Genomic DNA, 24,441 nt, shown 5'->3' on the forward strand with positions numbered 1-24,441 from the left:
AAACCAGCACTGTATAGATGTGTGTGCTTTAAATTAATGGCGAAGGGTTTTTCATACTTTCATGTATTGTTTGAAGATGTCAGCAGCAGATGGCATGTCCACTATGTCATAGATGATGAGTTTGCAGAAGGCAGCCAACAGATTCCTCCGCTTATGAAGAGCTTCAATCTTATTGGCTTCATCCTCCTCTTCACCCTCTGAAAGAAACAGACCCAGCTTAAACTTTAGTTTGAATAGTTTTAAGCGCCATCATGTTTTGTGTGTAGTGATTATTTTGATTTTAGCATTACATTTTAGTATTAGGATTTGGTATTTTGATCTGATCTCATCTTGTATTAGTGTCAACATTTTTAATCATAGAGCACATTTAAAATTTATCTAATTGTTCAGCCCCTGTTTGAATTTTTCTTTTGACCCAAACAGAGGCTGATCAATAGAAACACTGAAATTCGGAGTAGGGTGGTAACGGTTTGACTTTTGCCCATTAAGATCCAGAAGTTAGCTCAGAAGTTTTCATATTTTTTGATGATAGGGTAGATCAGAATCATTCACAAAAAAATGTTCTTATTATTTTTGTCAGTAAACTGTAAGATGCTTAAATGCCATTTTTAAGAAATACCCAAACAAACCAATTCCTCATTAATTAACTGCCTGTCTCAGTGTTCTGCAAAAGGTTTAAGTGTGTTGAGGCAGACACACCCATGCTCTGATTTTCATCATCCTGGTCAATAAACACATGATCCAGGACAAAGTTGAGCAGCTCGTTCTGCAGAGTGCTGTCTGGATTGAAGACCAATGGCTGTAGAGCTTCTCGACTGCCTGTGATCAACTGGTGACTGAAGATCATCAGGAGGTCACACAGTAACATGAATGCCTGTTGAGGTACAACAGAGAAACACTTGCTTCTAAAACCAGTAAAGTGACTCATGGAAACATAATCCGAGTTTTGAAATCTTTGCATTTGAAATTTAAGATATACTGCGCTTACTGACATGAACAAGGGTTTGTTAAGCCATCTTTACACTGCAAAGGTCACATCAAAATCACATCAAATCAAATCACTTTATTGTCACACAGTCATATACACAAGTGCAATGGTGTGTGAAATTCTTGGGTGCAGTTCCTAAAGGTGTCACAGTAGCTGCATCTGAAGTGGCATTTAGGTGTACTGTTTAATGCTGCTCAGAGTAGGCATAAAACGCAATTAAACAGCAATTACAATTGCATAAATTATGTTACAAAATGTATATTTTATATATAAAATTTAGGGCCGTGAATAGATTACATTTTTAAAAACTAATTAAATCGCACATTGTTCTGTGATTAGTCGCCATTAAATTATGGTACAAGATACAACAAACATAAAAAAAAAAAACCATCATAAATCTATTTACTTTATTTACTTTGTCTCAAAGAACTTGGAAGAAATTGGTTCGTCATTTATTGTAATTATTTAAATATGTACGCGCTTTTTTTTTTTTTTTTTTTTTGTGGAAAGAGTTAGACAGCATTTAGCATTTTTACAGCTATACAGGTATATGTATACATGCCATAAAATCAGTGGACATGTTGTAATTACAATTTGGGCAAAATCCATTTTCCAGTGGACTTTTATAAAATAATAGGATCAAATGGGGAGATTCAATTAATATCAAACTTTATTGGCAAGAGAAACTTAAGTGTACATTGCCAATGCATTATTAGACACTATACATATAGATATACTGTAAAACATTGAATGCTGAAGTTTAATTTGTTGAAGTTTAAAATCTCAAAACTCTTATTTTCTCTGGCTGCCGTTCAGTCTCTAAAAGAATACTTGGCAGCAGCTTGCTGAACGAGTACTTCAGTCTTTATCGCACACATGCTCATGTTTTCGTGTGATGCGAAGAGATACAGCAGCTTGCCCGTATCACTTGCCCGCTTATGGATGAAGAAACTTCATTCTCCGTACAGTAAATGCACTCACGTGTTTATTATGCCCGAGGCATGTGTCACGTGCTATGAATAAGCGTGCACTGTTCTACGCAATCAGTTTCTGTGCGAGGATGTGGTTGAGATAAGGGAGTACCTCATGAAAATGTATATATGCCAATGTTAGCCACAGAAAGTGGGGAAAAAAAACATAGCTTAGGTTTGTTCCTGACAGGCAGCAGATGTTCTAACCCCACCCCCACCCTAATCGGAGCCTGTAAGTCTGAGTAACCTGCCAGGAACAACTCGGGACACCTTTCTCCTATCGTGTGAAGTTTCAGGAAGTAAAAAATAAAGGGATACTGCATTGAGTAAATAATTTTTAATGCGTTAAACAAAAAATATTAATTGCAGAAATTAACATGTTGAATTTCCCAGCCCTAATAAAATTATAAATATAGAAATATGAAATCAAAGAAAATATGAAATATACTTTTAAATATTAAACTAAATTATTAAAGAGCACCTATTATGGTTTTTAAACGTGCCTAATTTTGTTTTTAAGGTCTCATACAATAGATTTACATGCATCCAAGTTCAAAAAACACTTTAATTTGCTCATAATTTAAATTGCAGTATTACCTTTTTTTTTCCCCCAGTGTCAAAAACGACTCGTTCAATGATCCGTTCTAAAGGATTCATTCTAAACTCCTCCTTTCAGAAAGCCTACTCTGCTCTGATTGGTCAGATGTCCCAGTCTGTTGTGATTGGTCTACCGCTTAGTGTAGTGTTTGAGGGCGGGTCAAAGCTGTTCGCAAGCAGCCATTGAAGGCCAGAGGTGGGTTTTTTTGTTACCAAATTACATAGGTTAGTACAGGAAGTAAGTCTGGAATTACGAACGACTCGTTTCAGGTGCTCAGAATCAGTGCTTTCTTTTGGGAGTCAATAACTCCATTTGTCGTGCACTTTGATTTTTGAAACTTTGCAGACTTTTTTTTACATTCACAAACAGATATATAACACACTACATGAAAGGTAATATTTGAAAAACCATAATAGGTGCTCTTTAAATATATGCTCCATCATGACATTTCATTTAGACAACCAAAGCAGCAGCAGAACTGCCTTTGATACTAGGGGCTGAGGTGGGTCAGAACAGGTTTAATTTAGTCTGGCTTTTATGCAACTTTGCATCTTTAAACAGTATTTTTGAGCAGGCACAGAGCAACCTTAACTCGGCTGTATAAAGATGCCTTTAGAATGATAGATTAATGGATTCCATACATTACACAATTCACAATAATTAGTGAGGCAACAAGCAAACTCAATTTTCCATCTCACCTGCTCTTTGACTGGAGTGTTCACATTAGACAGGCACTGTTGGCAAACTGCTAGAAAAGACTTCACCACTCTTCTTAGTGCCACAAAATCATCCTGCTCAGGAAACACACAAAGGGATTTATTGCTTAGAATTACTCCAATTCTAAAAGAATGCAAACAAATGGAACTTGACTTAACAAAAAAATTTATCAGCAGTAAACTGTGTCTGTAGCACCTTTGATGGATCTCCCTCAGTAATTTTCACCAGCTGCCACAGGACAGAGTAATGAGAGCACTGCAGAGCCTGGACAGCAATCTGAACAACACAGGACAATCCATACATTATATGGGTAATGTGTTATGATATGACATCAGACTTTGTTATTTTTATATATTGCCAGGTTCCCATGTTATCCATGTTTGTGAATTTTTATATTTAAATCTAATCCGGTAAACTCCCACCGGTTTATTTAATGTTTAAAAAGTGAGAAACTTCCGTTCTATCGATCTAATGATCCTAACATTTACCTGCTCTGGCATGGAGCCTTGTTCAATCCCCATCTTCAACAATCGATAACAGTTTTTGAAAAGGTCCCACTTTGTAAGGTCATGTGCACTGTAAAGCACGCAAAACAAACTTGAGACACAGCACACACATTGTATAGACCAAGACACAAACTGCATTTCCAATACAGAGACAAAAGTATTGCTTTCTTACTTATGGAAAGCAGTTAGCTTCTTTAACGTTGAAAGAACATTGTAAATATCATCGTCATCTGCTTCATCGCCCTGGAAGAAAACACAATTTACAACACAACCATTTCAAATGCATAAAAGCTATCCCCCAATATTCACACATAAGAGGTAAAGCTCTGAAATCAAGTTGCTTTATAACCTCCTGCAACAGGTCTTCCACCGAGTGAGCGAATTTGTCTGTGAGTTCATCGATGAGCTGGCTGCGAGCGATGTCCACTCGGTTCATGATGGTGTACTCCTCGCTGCACAAGATGCTGTAGGTCTTGCTGCACGCCTCTAGCACCTCCGATTCGGCGTGCTTCTCCACCACCACCCGAATCTGTTTCAGAAGGGCCTCCAGATGCTAAACATGGCCAGGAAAGAGGAAGGAATAAAGTGAGGGAGAAAACAGAGTTAAATGTACAGAAAGACAAAACAAAATTAATCAACTTCACAGAATTAGAACTTAGAATGTAATTTGTAAGGTCTTAATTGATAGAGATCGTCGGGGTGTGTAACGACAGACCTTTTCCATACGTCCTGAACTGTAGACCTCAAGATCAAAGTACTGCGGGATCTGCAGGAGGTTCGGCACCTTTTCAGCATCAGCCTGGTACTGAAAGCAGAAGCAGGAGGAATATGAAGCATTTGCTCATACATTTCCTCTAGTCTGATGGCTGAAGTTGGACTCTGGTTCATTACCTTTGACAGTAGCATTGGGAGCGCAACAATCAAGTGCTCAGTCAGCCTGTTCTTATCGTCAATCTGTGTCTTCTTCTCTTTGGCAGTGAGTACCTAAAGGAAGCACAGAAAAAACTACATGCAGACATTAAACCATGATGTGCCTATGGTGATACCCAATTCCACAACGTCGGTTCGTACCCTCTTTCCTGTTCCTCTGCCCACAGGTGGATGAGCTTCAGCAGCCTGTCTGATGGTGCAGACCATGAGCTCAATCAGTGCACTCTCATGTCTGTCTCCAAGCACTAAAACAAACCCAAAGCCATAAAGTAGTCATGAGAATATCAGGAAAGAGCTACACGATTATGGGTGGTTAAAAAAAAAATAAAATACAGATTTTCTGGTGCACGCAATCTTCAATTGAACAATCTCGATATCTATTTTTTTTTCTCCCCAATTTGAAATGCCCAATTCCCAATACGCTCCAAGTCTTCCTGGTGGCGTAGTGACTCGCCTCAATCTGGGTGGTGGAATCTCAGTTGCCTCCGCATCCGAGACAGTCAACCCACGCATCTTATCACGTGGCCTTTGAGCGTGTTACCGCGGAGACATAGTGCGTGGAGGCTTCACGCTATTCTCCGCGGCATCCACGCACAACTCACCATGCGCCCCAGTGACCACGAGGAGGTTACCCCATGTGACTCTACCCTCCCTAGCAACCGGGCCAATTTGGTTGCTTAGGAGACCTGGCTGGAGTCACTCAGCATGCCCTGGATTTGAACTCATGACTCCAGTGTCTTTACTCGCTGAGCTACCCAGGCCCCCCCTTAATATCGATTCTTAAATCCCAAGATTGATCTTTGACTATGCGAAACCCTCCACTACAATGAGAGGAAATCACTTGCATTTGGAACCAAAATTTGCGCTATGTGATTAAAATGTATATATTTGGCAACTGTCTGGTGAATGTTCAGATTTCACTCACCAGTGATTGTGTAGCAGAGTAGTGAAGTACTCTGCAACAAAATCCTTTCACTGTGTGTTGAGAATAAAAGTTGTTCTGTGTAATGTGTCCAAAGATGAGATCCACACAACCCATTTGTCATTGAATAATGTCTCTTTTAATACCCTGCCTGTTCTTTACATTCAGTTGTTGATCAAAAACAATAAAAAGAAACATTTAATTCTATTCATGCATAGCACGGATGAGTTAAAGCCATTCGAGTCTCTCTCGTTAACATGTGCTCATTTGCAGACAATCTTTACAGAAATACCGGTTTTCTTAAAGAGACAGCACGTGTTTAACAAATCAATGTAAATACCTGTAAAAAGTGACCAAAATGATGAAAAATGAATAAAACAATTATTAAAATGAATATTTTCATAATGTACCTAGTTAGGTCCCTTGTCTAATTAAGAGCATTATTTGGGAGAGAATTTCTTTCATATATGTAAGCAAATGGGACATTATAACTGAAATATATCCTTATGAATCAATATCGAATCGAAATCGAGAGCTTGCTGTGAGTGAGAAAGAGTAAAGAATTGTGGGCCGCTGTACCCTCTTCCCCTTGCCCAGGGTCCTCCAGAAGGAGCTCAACCATGCAATCCCAGTCTTTCAGTAGATCCTGTGAACTATCCCACAGACTGTCCACCAGGTATGCTGCATGTTCGTGGAGCTGAAACACATAGGAAGACACAAAGATGGTTATAAAAATACCACACACATGGAAAAGAAAAAAAAAACACTGATAAATACATGGTGTGAAATGCTCATTACCTCACTCTCCAGGAAGAAAAGCACCAGCATTCTGATCAGGTTTCCATTGGGGCTGTTTCTGCCTCGTCTCTTTGCCAACGCCTCTTCAGCCTGAGGATCATGCCTGCTGAACAACCTGCAGCAAGACAAGACAACATGGAACATGGGAACATTTGGGTTGTTTACATTACATTAAAACAGTAAAACACACAGCTGTTCATTCATCTCACTTTCTATGGAGGAACTCTCCAGCTGCCACGGCAACAGGACGATGAGCTGAATAGACTAAATGGTAGACGTTTTCACAATCTTCGTTAGATAGAGCATCCTCACTACCACTATAGGAGGAGAAAAGAGAAAGATTAAGAGTCATTAGAAATACAGGAGGGATGAGGTCAGATAGGAACAGCAAAGTGAGCTAGAAGAGTAGAGATGACCACAGAAATACTTACTGCAGAATCAAAGTTACGAGCCGTATGGCCTCTACAGCTACATCATACTCTTTATCCAGCGTCATTGACACAATACGGTCCTGAGAGACAGGAAGTGACATCATAACATTTCAGAAACAACACACAGCACTCAGGAATATTCAACACATTGTAATAAAAGTATAAAAAGCTATAAGTACAATTCTGGTTACCTTAAAGCGATTGGTGAAGAGCTCAAGCTTGGGAAAAAGCTCTCTGTTGGTGTAGAGGGTCTGAAGAGCTTTAAGACATTTGAGTCGGACTTCACCTTGCTGAAAAGGACACAATTATATTTATCAAATTCTATATTGCAACAGCACTTTATTAATCCATACAAGTTAAATGATGAGATACCATTGTCTGTTATGCAAGATAGATTAAGCAAGACTTATGTGAAATGGACATATAATACACACTTATAGAGGGAAGGATAAATACTCACTCTGTCATGCAGCGTCCAGCCCACATATTTCAAGTAACTGTCATTGAGAAAGGCATCGCTGTATAACTTCATCCAAACTCCAATCTCCTCTATGCAAATAGCTCTGATCTCTGCTATAGCATCCCTGAAAGCAAGCGAGGGAACATAACATGAAATTTAGTCCCCTTCTAAAAAGTTATTGTGACTTGACCTTTTAGGTGCTACTTGTATTAATTCCAGTCACCTGTAACGATGAACAAAAATACCCTTGAAGATCGAGTTCATCATGTTCTCAATCTCATCTTGATTTTCTTGAAGCTAGGAAACAGATTAAACAAGAAAGGACACATTAAAAATGACCGACAATGGACAGATGAACAACAAAAAACTTCTATAGGGAAAAAAAAAAAGAAAGCAGCCCAACCTCCTTCCTCTTCTCAAGCAGCAGTTCCAGCTTCTCATTGGCTCTTTTCCCTGCAGCCTTGTTCCGCTCTGCCTCATACTGCCTCTGAGTGTTATCCTGGTTAATGCTCAAGTTTAGAGCAACATTCACCAGTGCCGTCATCAGCTTCATGGCTGCAGAAGAAAGACCCATGATAATGAAGTTTTCAGTAGAATTAAATTAAATTTGTGTAGCAATTTTTTTTTTAAAATAGAAGAATACTGCCTTAGAATCCCACTAGTGGGCAAGCCAAAAGCCAACTACCTAATATTTCTGAAAAAGGCTAAAAGGTCAAAAGTGACTGACTGACCTGCCAGTGTGCTGGTGTGTCTGAAGGCTCGGACCTGAGAGTCTGAGAGCCCAGTGAGTAAAGAGATGACTGTGTCCATCATATACTCATCATAGATGATGCTGTACTGACACTGGCGGATCAGAACCATGATGAACTCGCAGAAGTTATAACGGAATTTCTTCCACTGTGGCCCTGTCATTGTGAGAGGGTAGTCGCCGCTGTCCTGGATTGACAACAAAAAAATTTAGACAAAAATCGCATGAACAATATTATTCGCATGAACATTATTATTATTATTAATTTATTTTTTTTATCCCCTTTTCTCCCTAATTTTGGAATGCCCAATTCCCACTACTTACTAGGTCCTCGTAGTGGCGCGGTTACTCACCTCAATCCAGGTGGTGGAGGACAAGTCTCAGTTGCCTCTGCTTCTGAGACAGTCAATCCGCGCATCTTATGTGGCTCGCTGTGCATGACAACACGGAGACTCACAGCATGCTACTCTCCGCAATCCATGCACAACTTACCATGTGCCTCATTGAGTCCGAGAACCACTTAAATCGCAACCACGAGGAGGTTACCCCATGTGACTCTACCCTCCCTAGCAACCGGGCCAATTTGGTTGCTTAGGAGACCTGGCTGAAGTCTCTCAGCACACCCTGGATTCGAACTCGCGATTCCAGGGGTGGTAGTCAGCGTCAATACTTGCTGAGCTACCCAGGCCCACCCATACAAAACTGCATTATTGAAGAACCTAAACAAACAAACAAACAAACAAACAACAACAAACCTCATCAAATTCCTCTGTCATTTTCCTGATAATTTCAGCATTCTGCATGTTCCTGAACATCTCGATTCTTACAGTTCCTGTGAGCCACATGAAAACAGCACTGATGTGATTTATGCCATCCAAAATATCAGATGGAAAAACATATTTGAATCTGAATCCCTAAACATTTATGAATCATACCTATTGATTTACAGTATCTAGATTTACAGATAAAATCCAAGTTACCTTTACATCCAGAGCAGTGAATGAAAAAGTTAATCAGATCTAGCAGTGCCATGTCTCTGTCTTGCTTGTACGATTCAATCCAGTCATCGATGACACACTGGAAACAATAAAAAAAAAAAAAATAAAAAAAAAAAAAAAAAAAAAAAAAACAATGATGGAAATGACCATAAAAATAAACACACACACACATAAATAAAACAACTAAAAACAAACAAACACTTGATGATGTCTTTGTGTAGGGGGATGTCCTTCATCTTACCTGCATGGCACTTTTGCCTTGTTTGACAACCTCAAACAGAGTGCCAGGTTCTGTTCCCTCACCATTCTGATAGGCCACTCCATTTGGCCTCCTGCCCCCTTTATCAACTGGAGACCGCCGGGCTTTCTTACTGGCCACCTGGCAAGAAACAGCAACAGAGCACTGTGTCAAGAAGAGTGCTTGTCATCATACATGCAAGGTTAACATTAATACAAGCAGTAGATTTGATTAGGAGTCCTAGTCTTACCCCTTGTTTTCCAGGCCTGCCTCTCTTTTTCTTGCCTTTTCCTTCCCCAGAGTCATCCAGCTCACTGACACTCATGCCAAGACTCACGGTGTCGCTCTGCCCATCATTTGAAGAGTCCCTACAAAAAGCAATGCAAAAATGCATAAACACCTTTTAGAATATTTAGGACAAGTTTACCCAAAAAAGAAAGTTGTCCAAATCAAACCTGTATTGTGCTATTTTTAATGTGGAACACAAAAAGGAGAACTTTGAAAGATCTTTTCACAGCTCTTTCCAATACAGCAACAGTTCACATTGACCATGGCTGCCAGGCTCCAAAAGGACCAAAAAACACCTGTTTAGGTGAACTATTCCTTTAACAGTGTGCTATGTTGGTTCCATAAATAATTTGAAAAGTTTTACTTACTGCAATACAGGAAATTCTGAGTTGATCATTTTGGTTCTTTTGACAAAAAAAAGTGACTTCTAGAAATGTATCACCCAGCAAATGCGTGAATGTGTTTGAAATGGCAGCGAAGGGTCCCGAGAACAATTCTTTAGTTCAGGCCCAGAATGCTCCAGACCACATAACCTGAAAATAGACAGTAAACAAGGTATAAGATTATAAAAAATATGCAACAGCACACAATGCAATCAAGATAACTACTTTTTAATTTATTACTAAAAATCAAAACACCTCTTAAATCACTTCAGCCCGAATAAAAAAATAAATAATAATAAAAACAAAATGAATAAAAGAAACACTACCATTAGGGGGCAGCCCAAGCATGGCTTTTTTTCTGTTGCTGTGTAAACAGCAAAAACGGAGGCAGATATGCCAACTAAAATAATTTACTTCAAGAGAAAATGGGACGTAAGATCTGAAATGGACTGGACTACTTTTTACACTATTAGAGAATATGATCTATTAAAGAATGCCATTTTGACAGTACTGCTGGATGCATCTTCACACATAATTTGATCTTAACCAACACAAGATGGCTCTCAACCCCCATATGAGAGTTTCCACACTGTAGTAGATGTTTCTGTGGATACTGAGGATTCAAACTGCTTAGACTTTTTACAGCTGGCAACCTTGAAACAGAGCTCTTGATAAAAATAGGAATGCATGCTGGAATTCCCTACATCACAAGATACGGTCAAAGAGGGTATTTGCAAGACATAGCTGCAGCCAGCTGGTATTCTGAGTGGACATAAGTAGCAAATAAAACTCATTATGCTGCATCTGTAATGCACCCCTCCCCCATTCAGATTTGGATTTCTCAAAATTATGGCCCAGGCTGAAACCCTGGGATTCTGCTGCTGAAAACAACAATGCAGTTTCGTCAACAGCTGACTGTTACTTAATCACATCAGAGATGGGCATCATGGTGCAGACTGCATTTGAACCAGGACTAGTCAAAGACACAAGACAAATAAATAGGCTAACTATTAAAAGGATGTTATTAAAGCAGAACTGCCTCTCTGTTTATAATACCATTCACACATGCTGTACCTCTGTGGTGAATAAGTGATGTCAGACTATTGCAAACACTGAGGGCACAGTACAGGGGGAAAAGGTAATTTACACCTCAGAGACAGTGAGGAGAACCGGAATACTAGAATATGAATGGAAGGCTATGCCAATGCAAGCAAAATACAATGGAGCAACATTTAGCAGTGCACCACAAAGGTAAGTATTAGTATTAAAATAATTTATTTGAAATGATACTATACTTATAAGCGGACAACTAATGTAAGATCACTACAATCCAAGTCCAATTTTCTGATATTTAAATGGTGCATTATAGCTAATTTATGCACCACTTGCAGAAACCAAACAGATGGTAAAATAATGTCTTCAATAATGTTTTACAACAGGTTTCCCCAAACACTTTCCCTGTCTGACATTATCTGAAAAAAAAGAAAGAAAAAAAAAAGTCCGGCCCAAACTCACGCCATTGGTTGAGTGCGTTTACATGCACACCAATAAGGAAAAAAAAAAAAAAAAATAAAAAATAAAAATCATACTATGCAAAAAACAAAAACAAAACATATTTCCATTAGAAAATTCTCTACCTTTAATGTAAAGAACATTAAGAAGCCGGTAAGAACGCCGGTAAAGGGGTTTACATGTAGGGCTGGATATTGATACAGATTTCCTGATTCGATTCGGATTCAGAAACACTCGATTAAACTTCGATTCGATATGGATTCATAAGGGTATATTTCAGTTATAAAGTCCCTTCTGCTTGCATATGAAAGAAATTATTTTCTAGATGCTGTTAATTATACAGGGAACCTTCTAAGTACATTACGAAAATATTAAATTTACTAATTAGAGCTATATTTTATTAGTTTTTCATCATTGGTCACATTTTAGCTTCTTTTTTTTTAATCAACAAATCCATGTATTACATGTTTATTGTTTAATTGCATAATCTGTACTATTTACAAGTATTTACATTGATTTGTTCAGCACGTGTAAACCAATAATGTCTCTTTAACAAAACCAGCATTTCTATAAAGAGCGGCTGTAAATCAGCGGATGTTACCGAGAGAGACTCAGATGACTTTCTCATCCGTGCTATGCAGAAAGGGAATTAAGAGAGACACTATTCAATGACAAATAGGTCGTGTTTACCCACCCCTATTTACATTCAATGCAAAATCAGGGTAATGGGTGTGCCTATCGGTTTTTGCTTAAAGGAATAGTTCATCCAAAAATTTTAATTCTCATTATTCACTTACCCTGATGCCATCCCAGATGTGTATGACTGTCTTTCTTCAGCAGAACACAAATTAAGATTTTTAGAAAAATATTGAAGCTCTGTAGGTCCTTATAATGAAGTAAACAGGTGCCATCAGGCTGCTGGCTATTTGACAGCCCAAAAGGCATATTTAGGCAGCATAAAAGTAATCCACAAGATACCAGTCGATTGATTAATGTCTTCTGAAGCAAACCGATTGGTTGGGGTAAGAAACAAATTGATAATTAAAACGTTTTTAACTTAAAATCGTTGCTTCCGCCCAGTGCTGCATTTCTGGTCACGTGAAAGCACCATAGCGCTTAAGTCACTAATGCATCGACTGCTGGCAGCAAGCAATAAAACATTTTTTAAACAAAATTACATTTAGTTATCAATATGTTTCTTACACCAACCAATCGATTTGCTTCAGTTGACTTTAATTGATCGACTGGAGTCGTGTGGATTACTTTTATGCTGCTTAAATATGCCTTTTGGACTGTCAAATAGCCAGCAGCCTGATGGCACCTGTTTACTTCATTATAAGGACCTACAGAGCTTCAATATTTTTCAAAAATCTTAATTTATGTTCTTCTGAAGAAAGACAGTCATATACTTCTGGAATGGCATCAGGGTAAGTGAATAATGAGAGAATTTCCAGTTGAACTATTCCTTTAAGCTGTTTATTATGACTTTAGCTTGATAAAGGAAAGCAGTTTAAAGGCGTTAACATGACCTTACATGATGTCGGTTTAATCAGTGTAAAATTGCACATTTAAGATCATTAAAACGCTCATTGTTTCATTTTTCAGGGAAATCACCTACGAATGATTTATAGTTGTCTTGTAACAAAGTCTTATAAAAAAATTAGACACTTCACCTTTAAAAAAAAATCTTAAACAGTCACTAAGAGAATCCTGCAATGCAGTTATTTTCATACCAAAAACTGAAGAGATGTAAAAGAACACAGGGAGAGTTCAAGAGTTACTGTTAATGTTCTCACAGTGAAGTCAAATTGCATAGAACAATCTCTGCAAGCAAAGGATCCGTGAATATGCTAATAGGCCTGAAGCTCTGCTTCGAGCTGGTGAAGTAACCAGCATAAATTCATTACAGTTTTGGGACACACTATTAAAAGGTTTGCACTGAAATAAGGCTATTCCTGGCACTTGCGTGGTGAGATGGTTTTAAATCAGACCAATTATGTCCTTTTCCCTGCATCTGATGATACTAACTGGCTACTTTCCTGTTGTGCAATGAACATATTCCTTTCATCTCACCCCGAGTTTATAGCTGAATCAGTAATGGGGTTAAATGTGAAGGGAAAAAGTACTCGGATCATACACCCTTAGTAAGCTTTAATTGGGCATTACAGCCCAAAATGCCCATTCTAAATTGTTTGCATTAGGGCTGCAAAATTAATTGAAAAAACAATCAAGATCATAAATGACAGTTGTCACAATTAATATATAATCGTGAAAAGTGTCAATTAATGCATTCAATACAGGTGTACTCCCATTGCACCGAAATATTCTATTTTCAACATATTTTTGGGGCTATTGGGTGCATGAATGCAAAAGCAAATCTGACATGTTTAAATTACTCTACAGGCATATCAGTAATGCTCACTATCTAAATTAAACTGTGTACAATTTATAAAAGAAATGTGAATAACGCCTATTGTTTTTCATGCAATTAAAGCAATTAAGTAACAAAGTTGTTTTGATGCATTGCCTACATAAAGAATATGGCATGCAACTGCCCCACACAAAATTATTTATTTTAATATAAATTCTACTAATCAAAATGAATAATCACAATTACAAAAGGAAATAATCAACAATTATGATTTGTCATAATCATGCAGCCCTAGTTTGCATCATGCACAATTTGTTCAAATTCACCTAAAAATGCATCCTTCAGAACCTATGATGCTGCTTTTGATGTCTAAGAAGAACTGCATTTTGTGCTTAATTATATAAATTAAACAGACTTTCATGTTTTCTTTTGGCCAAAACATATCTATAAACTTATAACTTTTTTTTTTCTAAAGATTGCCAACATTATCATCATAATAGATAGCATAATTATTTGGTTTAAGTGCCTCCAAAGAAAACAATGTGTTCAATACTTGCTTTCTGTGCACAACTAACAATGTCAATGTGATATTGTTTTAAGCTGTACCTTCCCTGACTCTGATCAACACCGCTGAGAAATGAAGCTGGCATCCACCCAAAAATCATCCTTTATTTTCCACTGAAGATGAAAGATATTTTTGTTCGAGTGAAACTCTGTGGATTCTCCTCAGCGGAGGATTGAATGAGGATGTTCATTACATTTTAGCTGCAATGCAACTTATTTAGGCCTACTTTTTTTTTTTGTTGCTGTTGATTTTTCCCCTTTTTCACCCAATTTTGGAATGCCCAATACCTAATGTGCTTTAAGTCCTCGTGGTCGCATAGTGAATCGCCTCAATCTGGGTGGCGGAGGACGAATCCCATCTGCCTCCGTGTCTGAGAGCGCCAACCCGCGCATCTTATCATGTGGCTTGTTGAGCACGTAGCCATGGAGACATAGCGCGTGTGGAGGCTTCACGCCACCCACTGCAGCATCCACGCTCAGCTCACCACGTGCCCCACCGAGAACGAACCACATTTTAGCAACCACGAGGAGGTTACCCCATGTGATTCTACCCTCTCTAGCAACCGGGACAATTTGGTTGCTTATGAGACCTGGTTGGAGTCACTCAGCACGCCCTGGGTTTCGAACTAGCGAACTCCAGGGGTGGTAGTCAGCATCTTTTACCACTGAGCTACCCAGGCCCCATTTAGGCCTACTTTTAATATTTTCAAAACACTGATGCAGTATGTAAAACATTTATTGTTAAGTAATGTTTTGGCCTTATCTGCACTGGTTTCAGAATGATGACGTTACATTCTATATAAGCGCCAGTCAACAGTACATTCAGTTTTACAGCAGGGTCCAAAAGTCTGATACCAGATTTAAAATATTGTATTGTTCAAAATTTAAATCAAATAGGCAGGTTTGTGAAAACTGACCATGGTAACTGAAAAGTGTACAAAAAGCCAGACTTCCATTGTAGAACACAAGATGCTCTTTGGAACATTATCAAATAATGTTGGGGTTACATGGATCATCAGGTTTTGCACAAACTGTCATTAAGCACTTGGAGACATTAACAAATAGGCCAAATAAGATTAAATAATGTAATTTTTCAGTTCACTTACATTTCACTCTTTATTTGGCTGATATCAATTGTAGTGAAACTTTATTATTATTATTATTATTAGAAAAATGCAAAAAAAGACCCCATTTTTGGACCCCGCTGTGCATTACTATTTTCTTTCATATTTAACAATCATATCTAATACTAAAGTGGGATGATTTAGGAGCACAGATTCTTTATCCAGGGTGATTCAGAGTGGATTAGAGAACCTTTTACCTCTCTTCATCTGTTCATCTCATAATCACGGTCACTGAGGACAGACTGCAGTTCCTAATGATCTGTGAAACACTTTAAATAGCTTGACAACTGCCCTGAGAGAATGTGAGGAAAGCAGCACTCCTATCACTTTGTATTTCAGACACTCAATTACACCTCTGATTTGATAGAAAGCTCAATGTTTTATAGATGAAAATTTGTTTTAAGACAGGTCTTTTCAAGTGAGTGGGCTACAGTGTGACGGAGCATCAACATCGGAGACTGAATAATATAATTAAAGGTGGCAGGTCAATGTGGAATTCAGCCTTTAGCTACGTGACAAAAGAACTTGATGATAAATTTACTATTGTTCTTTATAGTTAACACTTTTTCCACTGAACTTGATTATATTCTTACATTGTTTAAAGATAGGAATGGCTTACATGCCACTCATAGCTAATTAGAATCGTCTGGTTAATGGTAAAGAAAAGGGTGTTGCTATGTGGTTGCTAAGACGTTCGGAGTGTTTTTTAGCATGTTGCTTTGCAGTTGCTAGGGCATTACCAGCATGATCTCATGAAAATTCTTACATAATTTACGAGTTGGCTATTTCGTATGGTCTCGCACGATGTTGTTCGCATAAACTCGTACGACTTCATCGTGTGCCAATTCCCGGATTTGTAATGCGGAAGCACGAGTTTCGCGCACGAGGCGTTAAGGACATACTTATTAATATTATGCCCTTACCCAAATCCCTTATCAAAACTTAACCAATCAGTAGAGTATGTAAACATGAAAGGAAGCTGCTGTGTGTGACAGAAGCAAGTAATTGTCATGTATTATGTATATGTCATGTCCAGCAACGTCATTGTCTGTAGTGAAAGTCGTGGGAATTTAAACGAGTGTAGTCGCACGTATCATATGAATTAGCCAAATTTTGAAAAGTCGCATTAATCCTGACGATTTCGCCGTGAGAGTGTGTTGGCATTACTTAGCAGTTGCTTCCTCACCCAAGTTAAAGGAGTCGAGGCTGGTCAAATATGATGATTTTTCAATTAATCTTGATTTTTATTTGAAAAATCACAAGAGCAATCTTTTACTTTAAACAGGGCTCCACACTAAAATTTGAGAATGGTGGAACTGGTGCCACCAAGTTCTAAGGTAGCACCAGCAACTGATTTGGTAGCACCGGTGGGGGTCAAGGCATGGGTTGAGGGCTGTAAAATTACAACTTTTTTCATCAGACTTTTGTTGATTAAACTTCAGTCATCTCTTGGAAATGTGAAGGCAAACGAAACCAGTTACTTTTTACTATGACCAGGGCATTAAAAAAAGAACAGATTTTACACAGAAGGAAAACTAGTAGGGCTGGGTATTGATACAGATTTCCTGATTTGATTTCGATTACATTTTCGAGTATATTTCAGTTATAATGTCCTTTTTGATAACATATAAATGAATTTCCAGGTAATGCTCTTAATTATACAGAGGACCTCCTAACTAGTTTTTTTTACAAATTATATTTTATTAGTTTTTCATCATTTTGGTCATAGAAAAATGAACATATCCATGCATTCAATCAATAAATAACATATTATATTTATATATTATTTGTTGTTATATATTTGTTTAAATGCATAATTTGTACTATTTACATTGATTTGTTGAACACGTGCTAAAACTGGTACTCTCTCTTTAACAAAACCGGCATTTCTGTAAAAAAAAAACGTCTGTAAATGAGCATGTTAACGAGAAAGACTCTAACGGTTTTATCTCATCCGTGCTATGCATTTTATTCTCTTGTTTTTGATCAACAACTGACTGTAAAGAACAGGCAGGGTATTAAGAGACATTATTCAATGACAAATAGGTTGCGTGGTTCTCCTCTTTGGACATGCATTACATATTACACGGAACTACTTTTACTGTCAACACGCCGTGAAAGGATTTCTCTACTGAATAATTCGCCACTATACTTCACAATTACTGGTGAGTGAAATCTAAACATTTACCAGCCAATTGCCAAATATATACATTTGAGCCACATAGTATGGAATTTTGCTGATGCGAGCGATATCCTCGCACTGTAGTGGAGGGTTGCACGCAGAGTAAAAGATCCATCTTGGGATTGAAGAATAGATATCGTGATGAAGATTTCGATGCAGATATTCAAATTAAGATTTCGATGGATTAGAAAATCTATATTTTTACCCACCCCCAAAATCTAGTTATGTTCATAATTCACAAGCCTTTAATTCCATTTTTGTACAAAATTTACCACAGTTGTGCCAAAGTATTCATAGTTTTACAGTGGTATTTCTTCTAAGACTATGGTAACCACATGTAAAACAAAGCGTGGATCTTCACAACCATGGTTAGATGCAGTATGATTCCTATAAAACAAAGTATGGAATTTTTGTAATGGAAAACAGTATCCTAAACATATTTAAAATCTATAAAATACAAAATCTAAAAATGTAGAAATTTAAAGACTATAAATACACAATCTAAAAATTTAGAAACTGCCATAGTTGTAACAAAATCGAATTATAAGCGGGTACCACCGGGTCACAAGTAAACGCACCAGCTCTTCAATCCCATTTACATGCTACTTGCCAATATTATTAGCTGAGAAATGTGATGTTTTATTGCTTTTTTAAAAAATAATTTTACAAAAAACATAGTTGCAAATATGTATCTTTAAATACAGCTTGGCATAAGGAAAATTAGTCAGTCAGTTTGTGAGTCTTTTTGAACGATTTATTTAAAGAACCGGTTAATAAGAGTAATTTTCGACTACACTATATGCCCTGTCTCTTTTGATTCACTAAAAAGAATTGGTTCATAAGAGTCACATGTTTGCGAATCGGAATACACGCGCTGGATGTTGTTGTGTTCCGCCCGCGAGGACAAATTCATTTGAAAGACGTACTTGCCTTTTTTTTGTGGTATATGGTCTTTTTATCTCACCAACATTCAATTCAGACTGCAAACAGACATTCACAACTCGGGAAATATGTTTTCTTTTGCCGTGGGGCTGTAGATTCTGCAGTTGGGGAGCACCACTGCTGGAAAACAGTGCAAGAAACTGCCATTTCACATGAAGTCGAGATGTGTAGCTTCGGTTTCATTTTTGAACCTGTGCTTGAACATAACATCCGTTTGCAGCACTGGCGCAGGCGCACTTTGGTCTGAGTGGTCAAAGCGTTTATATGCCAGTTTAAGCGATTAAAATAGGAGTACTCCACATATCTTACTGCGATTATCATTACTCTAATTAGCATAAATCGCAATATTCTGTTTACATGAGCAACAGTTTTAATCGCAGTGTAATCGCATTATGAGGGTGCATGTAAATGTAGCCAATGAGCTCAGGCAGCTCAGCCTTCCACGATGCGCTTTTATGCTTAATGACAGCTCGACCGAGCACAACAAAATAAAGGGATCTTGAGATGAGTTTTTCACAAGTTTCAAACTACATTTAACTTGACACAGCATCCTAAAAACACAGCGCTTATGACTAGAGGTGGTGAAAACATATGACACAAGGCAACCAAAGGGAGACGCTCTAAAAGCGTTCATCTGATGCATGAGTACATAGACCAACTATTCAAAACAGAGCAGAGGGAATTAACCCAATAAGGGTATAGTTCAATGATATGGAAATAAAATAATTTTCAATTTTAAAGCCACTATTTGTATTGTCTAAATGCTTTACTTGTCTGTTGCCACAATACGATGCAATGTATTTGAATTAGCCTATCTGAACATTTATTAAGCCTAAATATTATAATTATTTTAAATATCTTTATTTAGAGGCCTTTCTCTGTAAATACTGGTATCTGATTAATTAATGGGCACATCTGGAAATTAATTTGAATAACATTTTTAACTGATTACAGCCCTAATATTTTCATAATGTTCCACGTTATTAGGTTCTTTATCATTTAGAGCATTTGATGAGAGAGAATTTATTTCATGTCAACACAATAGACATTATAACTGATATATACCCTAATGAATCAGAATAAAATCATATTGAAATCAGAACCGAATCAAATCAAGAGCTTGTGAATCATAATCGAATCAAACCTTAAAAAGAGCCCACAATCAAGTTTCAATGATATTCTGACCTTTTCATCATCAGCACAAACTGTGAGGGACAGGTTATGTTCTGAAGTTTAATACTTTGTTCAAATCCCCTAACCCCAAGTATGAGCTTGCCTAAAGTACAATACTTGCAATACTTTATTATTATTTTTATAACTTTTATTTTACCAGGTTAATCCCTTGAGATTAAAAATCTATTTTCCAAGAAAGCATAAAACAATTCAACAATACACATACAACATAAAACAAGGGACAGTTGATACAGTAAATCTAACTATACATTAACACACCGACACTGACCAAAGTTCTGGAATAAAAAAAATCTAGAAAAGCGATTCACACAACGCTATTTGTACGACAGCTTGAAAATGACTTACATCCACTTCTGTAATTAAAACTATTCATCTCACATGTGAAGCACAATATTTTTCTTATCTCTTGAAGCAACCTTCATTGATCTCAGCAACAGCCAATAAAAGCCCCGATTGGAGCATATGACTGACAGTGAGGGTGTTTCCATGGCAACAAGTCCTTCTGGAATACATCCATGCCAGGCATCTAAATTGCTCGCCAAAAACACCGGCACTCAAGAGAGGGCATATAACTACAACTAATAGGTGAAGTCACAGTAGTTCAAGCCATTCATATGGCTTTGCAAGAATAATTTCTTACTAAATCCTCTGTTTCTAGAATTTTCACTTGCATTTCTAAAATACTTCTAAAATGAATATTTTCTTGACTGTCTTTAGAGGGAATTTCATAACACAGTCTTATTTCAAAATAGGGGAAACATGGTATTAATGGGCATTTCCTGCAACAAAAGGTTACCTTTAGTGTAAAATACAGTTAAATGAACACTAAATGCAAAACAAACAAACAAACAAACAAACAAACATATCTGGCCCTGTATTGTAATAAGGAGAGGCTGTCTCCTTGTGAAATTCTCCAGTGGGACAGAGCACAATACACCAACTGCAGCTGTCCTTAATATGTTTTTTCTGCCGTGCACTGAAGTTCACACTACAAAGGTGAGGCATAATGAAATCCACACATTTAGGCTAAAGCTTGCCAAGGAACTGCCATGTGACAAGATCCACCAGAACAGAAACATATTACAGAAACAAGAAAAGACCAGTCTTTTATGGTCACAACAGACAACGCAATAGAAAACACAAGTCCATTATGAAATCAACAATTTTACATTTTGCCGACTAAGTCTCCCTTGACTACGGCAAGATGTCGAGATAGAATTACAAACCACAGCCTTCATTTGATGTATTTAAATAGTCATCAAGTACCTGGCAACACTACAAACAGAAACAATAAGACTAATGCATATCTGTGGTAAATCCAATAACATCCAAATATGATGCTTGCCATAGATTGATAGTACTTTTTCAGGCATTACCAAAGTTTGGATTGTGTGATGTGTGTAGACACTATGCATATCAAATGCTAAAGTGTCCACATCTGTTTAATGTGACTTTCTTCAAACAACATAGCCTAGATTCCCCTCAAAACCTGACCACAACAGTCTCAGGTCAAAAGAGCAAGGGGCCTGTACCTTTCTGGCTAACTTTGAAACTTTCCAGCATGTCTTGTCTACCGTTGTTGAGTCTTCTTTATGGGACTAATCACTTCAGCTGTACTGATACTCACATCTGCAAAATTAATAAATGTAAAGGCAACAGAAAAGCAATACAAAACAGCATCTTTTATAATAGCATAGGTATATAAACCAAATAAGACTATTGAAAATTACTAGGGAATATAGCAGGGTTTTTTTTTTTTTTTTTTTTTTTTTTTTTTACGCAGATGAGGGAGTGTTGCAGGCTAACAAACATAAGATATGCCACCTGTATAATCAAAATAGCTATATATAAACAGTAGGCTATGTATATTACACCAAAATTTCTGATCAAGTAAAGCATGCACTTGGAGGCGAATTTCTACATCTTTTCTCGTAGCTTCAGACAGCATTCATTTGATGCATCCCTGTCAAGAATGGCCTACTCCTTTCTATTTAAAAGGAATGATAGTGCTGCACTATCATGGTTTAAAGCTGAATCAACACTCTGAAACTGCACAAACAGTTGAATAAGGCTAGATCAGCGCTTACTCAGTGCCAAGATCAGAATTTACAGAGATCTGCCAACATCTCACCCATAAAAAGCAGACTAATTTAAAACAAATGAGCACGTTTACATGCAAGTTCTTATACTGATTATGCTTAAAGGTGCACTCAGTAATTTTCCCCTCATTAAATAAGTTTTACCCCTAAAGAAATTGAATGTTATTTTGAAACACGAGTATTAAATCATGACCACTCTTATGAGATGAAGACTCCAGTCATATCAGTAACCTTATAAAAGATGTTTTATTCTACATGGAGAGGGTGCCCTCATGGGGGCTGCCATGTTAGCATTACATGACCAGCTGAATACTACTCGCTTAATAACAGTAACCACTCTATTATTGGACACTTTCACTCATGAACTAAATTAATCATGGCTGACTGTGAATAGTGAATTTCTACAATGGTATCAGTAACTGAAACTTTTGCTGCATCCACACCCCTAAGTGTCAGTGTAAGTCCAAGACGACATGAAAAAACACTTAGAGTGCAACTTTGTGTGCCGAACAATGTGTGTGTGGTCATGTAAATGCAATAAAAGGATTGTCTTTATCGGTGTAAGGTCAAAAACAGCTTCAGAATCTACCGATCAACAAAGGTAGATTTTTGCCAATTAGCACGATTTCATGTTGCATGTAAACAACACCTTTACCAGCATTCTTACCGACTTATCCAATATACGTATGTGTTGTGTGCATGACTCTTCACGGTTTGACATCAAAAGCAGGTAAAAACTCAACAGACTTGCCACGATATCATCATTTTCACACCGGTGCGGTGTTAACGTTCAAACCGACTAACACCGGTATTACCGCTGGTTGGATGCTAAGTGATACTATGGGGTAATTTTCGTTAAGCAATAGCCTACACAATAACGCAAGGCAGCTTGATTTCAAACTTTGAACTTTATTTTTCATTCATTTTAACGAAAAATTCAAATGAAACTGGAGAAAAAAATTAAGTGCAATAAAATTGTGTGTTGTTCAACTTTTTGAAAGATGGTTTTTCAACAGTTGTGAAGGGCAACATCTCTTTGGCAACGAACCTACTGCATCCGTTCATTCTCTCCATCATGGGCTACCGGTTGGGTATTTTGTTGTCCGGGCAAATACATCACATATTGTGGGTTGTTGCGGGTTTAATGTTGGTGTTTTATTACCTTTCATCCCAGGACACAGTTAAGCTGCTTCGGAAGGGTAATGACTTTGAATGTGTATGAATAAATTTGTTTTGTTCCCTCCTAGGGCTGGGCGATATGCAGAAGTCTGTTCACGAGATATATATATATATATATATATACACACACACACATACACACACACACACACTACCGTTCAAAAGTTTAGGGTCACTTACTCATTCTTTATTTCACATTTTAGAATAATAGTGAAGTCATCAAAACTATGGAATAATAGAAATGGAAATATGGGAATTATGTTGTGACTAAAAAAATCCAAAATAAATCAAAACTGTGTTATATTTGAGCATCTTCAAAGTAGTCACCTTTGCCTAGATTTTGCAGACATGTACTCTTGACATTTTCTCAACCAACTTCTTGAGGTATCACCCTGGGATGCTTTTTAAACAGTATTGAAGTTGTTTCCATCTATATGTTGGGCACTTACTGGCTGCTTTTCATAATTATTCAGTCCAAGTCATCCATTTCAAAAACTTTTTTTAAATTGTTTTTATAAAATTTTAGTTTTGTAATTAAATTATGTTGGCACAATTATATTTTTGTCTACAAAACTAACTTCAAATTCAAATCTATCTCTCTCTCTCTCACAATTTCCAATTACACTGTCAACCCCCCTGGCTGAGGGATCGGTGAGTGTTCTTGCACGGAAAATTAAATTCATTTATTTAAAATACGAAAAACTTAAACCAAAAGACATTTCTAAATTCAAACTGCACTTCAAACGAAACAGCAATTAAAATAATGAAGTGGTCAAAAAATAAAATAAAAAATTATATATAACCACCTTTCCATTTACCATCACGCCGTCTATGACAACAGACAGAAAATTACTAATACAAATTAAGATCTATGTATAAATGTAAACATAATAATTATAATGATGATAATAATCACTGAAATATAAATCATGGTTCAAGGTGAACATGTTTTTGTATTATTTTGTGATTTAATCACAGATGTATGAGCTATATATAAAGTGACCCTACAGAGTTGCGTTCACAACGAACTGCTCTGTGGAAATAAAGCGAACTGAACTCAAAGCACCTCCTGAGCTGAGATGGTCTGAGGTCATTTGCAGCACTCATAGTTGATACTATTCTTGCAAAAAAAAAAAAAAAAAATAATAAATTTCAGAAGACTGAAATAAAGAAAAAGTGAGAACCCTTTACATACGCGTGTTCCACAAGACAGTGCATAGATGGCTTTTCTGTCATCGGTTCTTAAAAATATAATAAAGTGTGCTTCTTCAAGTGCATGTCTGTGTCTCTAACAGCAT

At 37.2% G+C, this 24,441-nt stretch overlaps 1 protein-coding gene across 2 annotated transcripts in view; it reads right to left on the minus strand.

The window, feature by feature from the left end:
* The window catches only part of LOC127434227 (cohesin subunit SA-1-like), a 31,448-nt gene that overhangs the window by 5,470 nt on the left and 1,537 nt on the right, over window positions 1-24,441 (minus strand). The window contains exons 2-25 of one of the 2 annotated variants that reach the window (XM_051686795.1): window positions 9,962-10,126; window positions 9,556-9,673; window positions 9,309-9,446; window positions 9,050-9,146; window positions 8,825-8,901; window positions 8,053-8,257; window positions 7,725-7,876; window positions 7,545-7,618; window positions 7,322-7,445; window positions 7,053-7,151; window positions 6,862-6,941; window positions 6,640-6,747; window positions 6,431-6,545; window positions 6,212-6,329; window positions 4,852-4,955; window positions 4,672-4,764; window positions 4,496-4,585; window positions 4,130-4,333; window positions 3,953-4,023; window positions 3,763-3,850; window positions 3,470-3,550; window positions 3,256-3,348; window positions 700-874; window positions 58-197 (exon numbers count right to left, since the gene is read on the minus strand). In XM_051686795.1, the coding sequence (XP_051542755.1) occupies window positions 58-197; window positions 700-874; window positions 3,256-3,348; window positions 3,470-3,550; window positions 3,763-3,850; window positions 3,953-4,023; window positions 4,130-4,333; window positions 4,496-4,585; window positions 4,672-4,764; window positions 4,852-4,955; window positions 6,212-6,329; window positions 6,431-6,545; window positions 6,640-6,747; window positions 6,862-6,941; window positions 7,053-7,151; window positions 7,322-7,445; window positions 7,545-7,618; window positions 7,725-7,876; window positions 8,053-8,257; window positions 8,825-8,901; window positions 9,050-9,146; window positions 9,309-9,446; window positions 9,556-9,673; window positions 9,962-9,990 (2,673 nt within the window). In that variant the 5' untranslated portion in view covers window positions 9,991-10,126. Of the gene's footprint in view, window positions 1-57; window positions 198-699; window positions 875-3,255; window positions 3,349-3,469; window positions 3,551-3,762; window positions 3,851-3,952; window positions 4,024-4,129; window positions 4,334-4,495; window positions 4,586-4,671; window positions 4,765-4,851; window positions 4,956-6,211; window positions 6,330-6,430; window positions 6,546-6,639; window positions 6,748-6,861; window positions 6,942-7,052; window positions 7,152-7,321; window positions 7,446-7,544; window positions 7,619-7,724; window positions 7,877-8,052; window positions 8,258-8,422; window positions 8,797-8,824; window positions 8,902-9,049; window positions 9,147-9,308; window positions 9,447-9,555; window positions 9,674-9,961; window positions 10,127-24,441 lie in introns of those variants that run through there. The other variant, XM_051686796.1, reaches the window with a different exon arrangement.

The sequence above is a fragment of the Myxocyprinus asiaticus genome, chromosome 44, assembly GCF_019703515.2.
Source record: "Myxocyprinus asiaticus isolate MX2 ecotype Aquarium Trade chromosome 44, UBuf_Myxa_2, whole genome shotgun sequence".
Lineage (NCBI taxonomy): Eukaryota > Metazoa > Chordata > Actinopteri > Cypriniformes > Catostomidae > Myxocyprinus > Myxocyprinus asiaticus.